Source organism: Balaenoptera ricei, unplaced genomic scaffold, assembly GCF_028023285.1.
Source record: "Balaenoptera ricei isolate mBalRic1 unplaced genomic scaffold, mBalRic1.hap2 scaffold_672, whole genome shotgun sequence".
Classification (NCBI taxonomy): Eukaryota; Metazoa; Chordata; class Mammalia; order Artiodactyla; family Balaenopteridae; genus Balaenoptera; species Balaenoptera ricei.
In genome coordinates this window covers 61,505-72,400 of record NW_026777858.1, presented here as the reverse complement: position 1 = coordinate 72,400, position 10,896 = coordinate 61,505, and the positions used below count along the sequence as shown (strand labels likewise).

The window sequence follows — 10,896 nt, the reverse complement described above, 5'->3', positions numbered from 1 at the left end:
TCTCAAGTAGCCCTCTGCGGAATGAACTTGATTACATTTGTTTCCTGGGCCTCTCTATTTGGCCCTGCTGCTGCTTTCTCCATCCAAATCTGCATTTCCTCTGAATGCGCCTTATATAGTGATTGGTGGAGAGATTTGCTCCCAGGGAAATCAGGAAAACTTTTTCCTCCTCCTTAACACCTGCTCACTCCTTAATCCTTGCCTTCAAAGCTTCCACCCCCACCATCCTGCTGACATTAATGTCAGGATCACCTCTCTGACTGACCCAATGCCCTTTTCATGGTCCTCCTTTTCTCCATCTTCCCTGTAGAGCTTTTTACTATATCCTCTCTCTTGAAAATACCACCCTCTCGAAAATACCACCTCCCTTGACTTCTTCTGACACTAATAATGAAGTTCCCATCACTTTGGAGTTGACAAAATGATTTTGTAACAAGACTGGAGAAAACCCTCATCGACAGAACTCCTCTCAGGGTTGGGAGAGATGGAATGATGGTGTGGGGTGTGAGCTGGGGACTACAGGGCATAGTGGTGGGATAAAGATGAAGCTCCCAAGGGGAATATGTGAGTAAAAATAGGTGATCACCAAACTTGCTAAGGATAAAAGTGGTGTTCTTTACTTGAGGACTTTTATTTTGTTGAGTAACCAGATGAGTAGGCATGCAGGTCAATGGCAGAACTAAAGGGCCCCATGTAACAGAGGAAAAACTGAGTACCCGTAGGGGTCAGGCAGACACCTCAGGGGAAGAAAGGAAATCAACCACCTGCATCAGTGTGATGGAAAATGGACTTCGTGGAAGTCATTGCTGATGGAAACTGAATCCTTTAGGGGATGTAATATAATCCTCTTCTAGTCTGCTCTACAAAATCTTCAGTAAAGCCTGCATTGCTCACTTATGTTTTTTGTGCTAGTGGATTATTTGCCACGGTCTGTGTCAAGGTTGATACAGATTGAAGCATAGTGTTTGGCACTGGCTGGAAAGAGACTGCCTGCGGAGACAGCCACATCTTGACAGTATCTCATTTGATCCCCACGCTATACCCATGACTTGGGCAGAAATAGAATTATGTTTCTGATTTTGCAGCGGAAGGAGAAAACATCACAGCTGCGAAGAGAGGTGATGGGACTTGCCATTTCTGGCAGTAAATGACAGAAGTAAAATATGGATCCACTTGGCTCTTTTGACTCCAGCAAGATCTCACTCAGGTATTTGTTTACCTGAAGAATAACCTTTTTTTTTTCCACTCTTTTTGTCTTCATTTCCGCCTCTCACCTCCTCAACATGCAGCCTTTCTCTGAGAACCCAGCTTCCTTAATAAGTTCAACTATCAACTGCATACAGGTGACACCCTCATACTCACAGGCCTACATCTTCAGTATTAATGTCTCCTGTATGTAAACTTTGAATCCTTATCTCTACCTACTTAGCTGGATATCACCATCATCTCAATCTCAATCTGTCCAAAATCTAAATTGCTATTTCCCCCCCTTCACTCTTCCTCCTGGGCAGGTATCATGCCCCTAGATTTCTAGGCTGCAATGAGGGCTGGATGAAAGGTAGGATCCTCTGATTCCTTTTTCCTCCTCAAACACGGCATCATTAAAGTCTTGTGGATCCTGCCTTCAGGGTATCCCTTGGGTTTTCTCTTTCCTTTTACATCTCATTTCTGTACTGCTTAATCAAGGCCCTCTTCATTTTACACCATGATTATTTTTATATTCAATGCAAATAGATATTACTTGCATGTTTAATATTATGTTGAGAGGATTGTAATATATTAATGTGGGATAGGGCCTCGAAAAATACGTCTAGAGGACTTCCCAGTGGTCCAGTGGGTAAGACTCCGTGCTTCCAATGCAGGGGGCCCGGGTTCGATCCCTGGTCGGGGAGCTAGATCCCACGTGCATGCCACAAAGAGGATCTCACATGCCGCAACTAAGACCTGGAGCAGCCTAAATAAATAAATAAATGTTAAAAATAATAATAATAAGTCTAGAGCTCAGAGAGGTCTTAAATGAGAGAAACATATTCCTTTCACCTCCTGGGGTTCTCTTTTTGCCAGGCCTAAATGGGACAGTGAGGCAGACAACTTCAAGCCCACACAATACTCTTCTTGAACCTACGGGATGGACCCGGAGATACCAGAGGACAATCACTGGGAAAGCCAGCCCTCTGGTGCTATGGAGAATTTTAACACACATCTGAATTTATAGGGTCATCCAGGGGTTAATTCTAACTGCCCACCTACTCCCATAAATCATATCAGAGCCTGTATAATCATCTTGGCAAGTTGTACACCAAGATTTTCTAAATAGTTGCTAAGTGGTTCTAGGACCTCAGGTTCTCCCTCTCCATTATATCCTACCATCAATTCTATACTAATCTTCAGATATATGTGTGTGTCTACACACACACACACACACACACGTTCACTTTTCTGCTTAAAACCTTGAAAGGTTCCCCAGTGATCTCAGAATAATGTCCTGACTCCTTCCATGGGCATTGGGAGCCTATCACAGACAAGCCCAGCCCACTTCTCCAGCCTCATCTCCGTGTTACCCCCAACCCTTCCACCCAGGCTTGCCCATTCCACCTTCCTGAAACACACCCTGGGAAGTCTTGTTTCTAACCACAATCCCTACCTTCCCTAAGCCTGGAACCTCCTCCCTGTACTCTTAAAATCTGCCTCCTTTAAGAGAGAGTAGAGGATAGAGGAAAAGGCGAGGCTTTGGAATCAGCAACCTGGGATTCCAATTCTGGCTCCATTGCCTACTAGCTGTGGGGCCTTTTGGTCAATCCCTTAACTCCCTTAGGCCTCAGTTCCCCATATGGACAATGGGAATAATAAGAATATAAACAGTATAACCCCCTAAGGCTTGCAGAGAAAAATAAACATAATAAAATATACAAACGTGCTATGTAAACTGGAAAGAACTACAAAAAGCATTATTATTATTTATTATTATTATTATTATTATCTCCACAGTCACCATCCCCTTCAGATCTCTCCTCCAAAGCAGTATCATAATCATTAATAACAATTCGAGAATATTTTACATACACAACATACCTTACGGGTTTTAAATACCTTGTCCATACATCTAGTCCACTGTGCATCTCACTCATCTTGGCACTTAACCTTGCAAAACTAATTTATCTTTTCGTGTCTATGTACTCTCTTCCCATGTCCATTATCACCTCCTTTGGAGCAATGTCCCTATTTCATATCTCCTTTCCCCATTGCCAGCACTCAAAAGTGATGAGCTTGCAAAAGTGAAAGTTTATAGGCATTGGCTCTAGAGCCAGAGAGGATTTGAATCCCATTTCTGCCACTTACTAGTTGTGTGGCCTTAGGCAGTTTATTTAAACTCTCAGTGGCCCAAATTTCTTCAGCCATAAAATGGGAATGATGTTAGCACCTACCCCACAAAATTATTATGATGCTTAAGTGAGCCGATATGGATAAAGCCTGGCACGTAGTGAGTTCTTAATAAATATAAACTATTACTATTAAGTGAGACTGAGTCTGATTCCATTCCTTTCTGCCTTATCACTTCAGCCCTCTTTCAACACAGATTCCCCATGAATCGTCCTTATTCATTTATACACAGGAACAAAATCTACTGAGCATCTGTTACATACAAAAGACTGTCCCTTGGATAAAAGCAGCTGTGTTTATGCCTGATCACTCTCTGTTGCTTTCTCCTGGGCCAAATGGTACTAAGAATGAGACGAGTTCTCTGTGGATTGCAGCCTTCAGCCTTCTCCTCTTGTTTTCTCAAGCAGGGAGTAAGATGGTGTTCCAACATCAGATCACCAGGTACAAAAAAGTTCTTCATATTTTTTTACTGAAAGGCTTCTCAGGCCCCTTAACATGCTAGTATTTATGGTGAATCTCCAGCAACAGGGAATAGAGTTGGCCACATTTCCTGAACTCATTTAGCCACGGGACCTTTTATTTCACAGTTTCTCTCAGAATCAGCATTCTGTCAAATCTACTTTGGAAAATGCTACGTGGAAGTCCTATTCCTATCTGTTTCTCCTTTGTCCACAATTTCATTTTGACTAATGCAAACTGTCCTTGGAAATGCCTCACCTATATGAGACTACCCACTGGAAGACTAGAGAATCTTTTCTTCTTTTTAATTGAAGTATAGTTGATTTACAATATTGTGTTAGTTTCAGGTGTACGGAAAAGTGACTCAGTTTTATTGTTTTCAGATTATATTCCATTATAGGTTATTACAAAATATTGAGTATAATTCAGTACACATTGATCATATACAACATAAACAAGTCAGGCTGTATTGCTGTAAATGGCTCCAACTTCTAAAATGTATGGTAATTCCTACATAGTCAAACATTACTTATGTTTCAGCCAAAAAACAACCCCGAGCAACCATAAGAGTTGTCACAAAGACCATGTATTTCCATTAGGACTTCTACAACTTCCCATGGAACTTATGACTCCTTTTTTTTGTTTGTTTTTTCCTTTAGCTTGCTCATCTGTTTCCCATTCTATAGCAGATTAGAAAAAGGAAGATTGGGCTCACAGAGGCAAACACACTAACCACAGACAGAATACAGCTGAGTACCTTGCCGTGAAGGTGTAGATATAAAAACTAGAAAGGTGACACAAAAATTCATTGCAACCTAGGAACAATTAGTGCAGGGTAAAATCCGCGAAGAAACTATAATATCCCTGACGACTTTATTACATCACCTCCCAGGCCCCTGAGTGATCAAGGAAAAGTTGAAGTCTATTCAAGATACTAGATTAAATAAATCAAGATAATATATAATACATTTTAGAAAGTTTTCCATCTACAATGGATTTTTTAACAAAATAAATTATTGGCTAAGAGTAGATGGGTTAGATGGACCTAGAGATTATCACACTAAGTGAAGTAAGCCAGACAAAGACAAATATACGATATTGCTTATATGTGGAATCTAAAAAAAAAAAAAATGATAGAAATGAACTTATTTACAAAACAGAAGTAGACCTACACATATAGAAAACAAATTTATGGTTACCTAATGGGAAAGGGAGGTGGGGGATAAATTAGGAGTTTGGGATTAACACATACACACTACTATATATAAAATAGAAAAACAACAAGGACCTACTGTATAGCACAGGGAACTATACTCAGTATTTTGTAATAAGCTATAAGGGAAATGAATCTGAAAAAGAATATATAGATATATATGTGTGTGTGTGTGTGCGGGTGTGTGTGTGTGTGTGTGTGTATATATATATATATATATATATATATATATATACATACATACACATACAAGAATCTCTTTGCTGTACACCTGAAACTAACACAACATTGTAAATCAAATATACTTCAATTAAAAAATAATGTTTAAAAAAATAGAATGGTTGTGTTAAATGGCCAATCTTATGTTTTCCGGAGATTTCTGAGAAGAGGCGCACACCACCTCATGTTTACGATGCTGGGTAAAGGAGACGTACTTAGTATCCATGCTATTGATCATCCATCACTTGACAATTCACCCTGTGGCTCTGCCCTTCACTGACCTTCTTGGCACACTCTGCCCCAGTTCTGCTCGGCCTCTAGGACTCTCTAAGTCTCAAAGATCTGTGTCCAACGTCAAAATCCCTACGCAGCTGACTTGGCATTATACAGCCTCCGCTGGTCATTTATCCAAGGAACTTAAAAAGAGTGAAAGATCAGGGCTACGATGCATTTACATCTAAGGAGTAAATGGTGATCCCCCAATACAGCCACGTTAGAGTGCTGGGCTTGCGCATTTGGGAGTATAAAGGGAGCTGGGGGGCCACACTTTCGAAACTGCTTCGACCACAGCATCGCAAGGTAAGTGCTCACAAGTGCCCGCTTTTTTGCTCCATGTAGCTGTGATTATACCTGATCAGGTTACCTGGAGAGGAGAGAAGGCAACACAGCAGCCTTTGCTGAGGGCCTACTAAGCGTAAGGAACTGTGTTAAGGGCAATATGGTAGACAAGATGGCGAGGCCTTTCAAGAAGCTTCTACAAAGAGTAAAAAGACAAGAATATAAGCAATTATGACACCAAAAAAAAAAAAAAACTAACCTGCAGGATATAAAGCTGAATATAATACGTACTTACCCCTCTAATTGTTTAGGTCAGTATTATAAATGCAGTTAGCAAATAAACATGCTAATTTGTGATATCTCTTCTGTGATTGCCTTGAAGTATTATTTCAAATTTTTGTGGTTGGTTATGTAAATTTTTTTCTTATGTCAGGATTTCTGGGAGATGATTGCGGGAAGAAATTCTCCCATGCATTTGATCCATCTCAGAATGCATCCTAGTTTGCTTATTAATGACCAGTGTCCAGACTGCTCATTCATGGCATGCCTGGTGGACTTCGGGCTGGGCCGTGTCTGACTCTGCAGGAGCGTCCCTCAGAGGGATTCTGTAGCTCTAGGAGCTTGCGATGCTTCGATTTCTGGCCACCATCTTCACCAGAATACCTTCTGTCAGACATTCACAGGGTTAAGAGAAACCTTGGGGATTTTCTGGTCCATCTGTCTCATTTACAGAAGGAAACCAAAGCTCAAGGAAATTACAACAGCTACTTTACAAAGCTGGCATTAGAAAACCGAGGTTCTGCCTCCAAGTGTGATTTCGTTTGAACCAAGGATTCAGAATATGATACTTAATCATTTAATCTTTTCCTGAGAAAGTTGTGAGAATTTTAGGATATAGCTGGAGATTATTAGAGACTCATAAAAGGTAGAGACCAAGAGTACGCGACCAAAGTAGGAAAGCAAGCGTTGAAATGTCTCTTCCTGCCTAAATGGTATTTCACGACATGTTCCCCAGGTTCCATAAAAGTACTGTGTGGTAAATGGGAAGTTTAAGTTAAATTTGATATTGAAAATTATTCAGACTCTTATGGTATCCTGAGATCTTCATGTAGGTTATCAACTTCTGGACTGAGATTCCTTAGTCCCAAATAAGTTATCAGCTACCCTACCTTCATCTTCTCCAAGAGAATATAGGATATTTAAGAGAGTGCCCTTCCTAGACCTCTTAAAGAAGTCTTGCCCATAATTCACAACTTTTCTCTCATTGACAAAGAATTCAACTTCTGGTCTAAAAGCATCCAAGTTACAATCCGGATCATTCCCCTCCCTCCCTCCTTTCTTTTTTGACCCCTCACGGCCCCCTGCCCTCAGCCGGAAGCATCATCTCTCTAAGTCCCCATAACACTTCATTTAGTGCTTACAGAATTTGTATTATTCTTCCTTGTTCAAAGATTTATTTGAGCATTTCTCTTAACTGTTCCTAAATTTTGCATTCCTTTAGGGTAGAGACTGTCTTTATCCTTTTTTATACCCCCTTAAGGAGCTGACATGGTACTTTGCACACACAGAAGATACTCAAAAAAAATGTTAATCAGTGCTGTAATTACCCAATTATTTAAAGAACGATGACTTAACCGAAGGGAAAAATGGAAAATGTATTTCCATCCCACACCATCCACTGTGTACTATTTAAATGTAGCTAAACTTAGAAAAGTACAATTTCTAGATTTATTTAAACTCTTCATAGTTCATTTGTTCTTTGTTTTGTTTAGTTTTGATTTCTGGAATCACTCTCTCAGAAGCCACTTCATTCCTGAAGGACACTAACCATTGCTTTGGAAACCAAGAAGGTAAGAGTCACTGTCATCTTGATTGGGAATACAATAATTGAAATTAGCAAACAGTGTTTTACACATTCTCATTCTTGCCACACTCATAGGAATCTGAAACTGATGACATTAAAATCCATTACTTAAGTATTTCTAAAGGCAGATTACAAAATATGCAGCTAAGGAAGCAGGGCTTCCCAAATTTGCTCATCACACTAACGGGAATAAAACACACTGCAGAACTTTGACACACAAGCTCCAGGTCAATATACTTAGGTTGGCCCCAAACATGATGTTCGTAGGCTCAAGATTCAGTCTTCACACAAGTCTAACTTTGCTGTTTTTTGAGCAGAGGCTGCACCCATGAATCCCCTCAGCTGTGTCTTTACTCACAAATGATGCTGAGAGAATAAGGAGAAATGGATTCAAACCTATGTCCACTGTAGTAATAAAAAAAAAATTACTCCCCCACCTCAAGATTTGTGTTTATTGGAAGTAATTCTAGATGAATTAGGACCAAGGAAACCAAAGTATAATTAAGTCATGACCACACCATTGCTGACAAGATGCAGTAGCTGAGAAGTTCCCAGGAGAGGGCTGAAAGTTGAGAGCAGTGTCATAGCGCACTGACAGCAGTAAGAGGGGTTGGGGAGCACTCAGAAGGTGGTGCTGGAGGTCAGGGAGACTGGGATGGCCATCCCCATTGGAAGACCCCTAAAGACAGGAACAGTGGGGGATGGTTGGTGGGACACAGCTGTGTAGGGCTGGAAGCAGGTCAAGCTCTCAAAACCAAGAAGCAGATAATTAGGGGACTTTCTGGGGGTAGAGTTTCCAGGGACACCATGAGTCATGCCAAGAGAGTTGGATGAGACCTAACAAGGGAAAGTTTTATCAGCCAAGAATACATGGTTTTAGCCCTGGGTCCCAGAGTACAGTTGTATAAATATGGGGACAAGATCTGACTTAGCAACCGGACGCACACAGCGTGCGTTGAGGGGCTTTGCTTGACAGTGAGTGGTGAGCCATCGGTGTGAGGAGGCTGCCAGAGGGCAGTTACCACCTCGGGCATGACACCTAGGTCAGGAGAGGTGAGGGCACATGCTGATGGAGGACAACATGTGGTCTGGATGTCACACTTAAGAGATTAACAGGAGTGAGCTCACTGTGATGGTAAAGGAGATGCAGAAGCACATCACGGAAGAAACAGATGAAGACAGCACTGGGGCCACTTAGCCTGGAAAAGAAAAAGTTAAGGAGGGACTTCCCTGGAGGTCCAGTGGTTAAGACTTCGCCTTCCAGGCTCAATCCCTGGTCGGGGAGCTAAGATCCTACATGCCTTGCAGCCAAAAAACCAAAACATAAAACAGAAGCAATACTGTAACAAATTCAATAAAGACTTGAAAAATGGTCCACATTAAAAAAAAAAAAAAAAAAAAAGCTCAGGAGAACCCAGAGCAGCCATCAAACGGGTGAAGAGTTGTCTTGTGGGGAGAAGGTTTGAACTCTTTCTGTTGTTACCAAGAGCCAAAAGGAGGATCAGACATCCTGAAGTCACAGAGAGCCAGATTTCAGTTTAAAGCAAGAAGTATCTTTGGCCTGCAGAAACTACCCCAAATGATTTTCCAAAATTTTCAAAAGGGAAAAAAGTCATCTTGAAGGCATTTGAGTAGGCTGGACAACACATTTGCAAGAATATCGCTGAGACAACTCATGCATCATCTAGGCAGTAAAAGTAGGAGATACTGGATTCTGAGTCATGGTTAGAGCTGTGGGTGGAAGAAGAAAAATCTTCCCCTCAACACACGCAGTGACTTGAATCCCAGACGGAAAGTCTTGTTTTTCTAAGAGACCTAAAGGTATAGTTTGACCATGAGTCATTGTAGTCTTTCCCCAACTTCAGACTTCATTCTTATACTACTATCACAAATTTTGCAATACCCATTTAAGACCAGTACTGCTAATTCACTTAATATTTTGATTTACCTTGATTCCTTTTTCTTCTTAGATGTGTTTTTCAAAGTTACCCTATATGCTTGCTATGAAAGTCTGGACCGTCTATCTCAGCATCAGCTGAGACATTTAGATATTCAAAATCTCAAACTCTACTCCAGATCTGCTGAATCAGAATATCTATTTCAACAAGATTCCCAGTTGGATTCCTATGCCCACCAAAGTTTGAGAAACACTGCTTTATATCACTACTATAAACAGATATTTCACTGTCTCTAAGTCGTTAGCACATATTATTCTATTTTATTCTAACTTTCTTCACATTTTCACAAAATATTATCTCTAAACTTGGGATGCATCTTATAATCAATGAAAGGAGTACTGTAATTAGCAGGGTGTTTTCCTTTATTAGTGGGACACAAAATAGGTTATCTTACAATCGATGGCATCTTACATTTTGCTAAAATAAGGTAATAGACTTTAATATAACTATTAAAATTAAGAAATAGTTGCCTAAAATCATTTTGTATTGGACCATTGGGACTATGCCATGGTTTTGGAAAGAGTGGCTTTATAAAAGCAAAATAATGCTCCCAAACATCACTGTGTTTGAGGCCCTTGAGAACAATTCAGTTTCCTCAGTCCCAACCACAGAGATTCTGTTGCAGATGATTTTGATGTGGATCAACTTTCAACACTTTGGGTAGCAGGCTGAACACTAAGTCAAGCTAAATGACATCAGATCATACACTTGCAGCCTGATGAGATTCCCTCACACTATAGTGCAACCATTCTCAAACTGTGTCCCATGGATCCTTGGAGATTCCTAAGAACTTTTCAAGAGGTACATGAGGTCAAAACAATTTTCATAATACCCAGATGCCATGTGCTTTCTTCACTGTGTTGACTTAATGATGCAAAAGCAAGGATGGGTCGACGATCTGACACTTTATTACAAATCAACACATGGCACCAAGCTGTACTAATAGTCATAGTATTCTTCACAGCCATACACTGACAGTGAAAAAGAATTTTTTTTAATTTAAAAAGCCACATTCAAGACTTCCCTGGTGGCACAGTGGCTAAGAATCCGCCTGCCAATGCAGGGGACACGGGTTCGAGCCCTGGTCTGGGAAGATCCCACATGCTGCGGAGCAACTAAGCCCGTGAGCCACAACCACTGAGCCCGTGTGCCACAACTACCGAAGCCCACACGCCTAGAGCCCGTGCTCCGCAACAAGAGAAGCCACCGCAATTAGAAGCCCGCACACCGCAACGAAGAGTAGC

The 10,896-nt window shown here is 40.9% G+C and overlaps 1 protein-coding gene across 1 annotated transcript in view; it reads left to right on the top strand.

The window, feature by feature from the left end:
• Nucleotides 1-5,740: 5,740 nt before the first annotated feature.
• Nucleotides 5,741-10,896, top strand: part of LOC132358920 (myosin-8-like) — a 44,850-nt gene continuing 39,694 nt past the window's right edge. Inside the window, 1 exon segment of the mRNA XM_059912169.1 lies at nucleotides 5,741-5,851. Within this exon segment, the coding sequence (XP_059768152.1) occupies nucleotides 5,741-5,851 (111 nt within the window).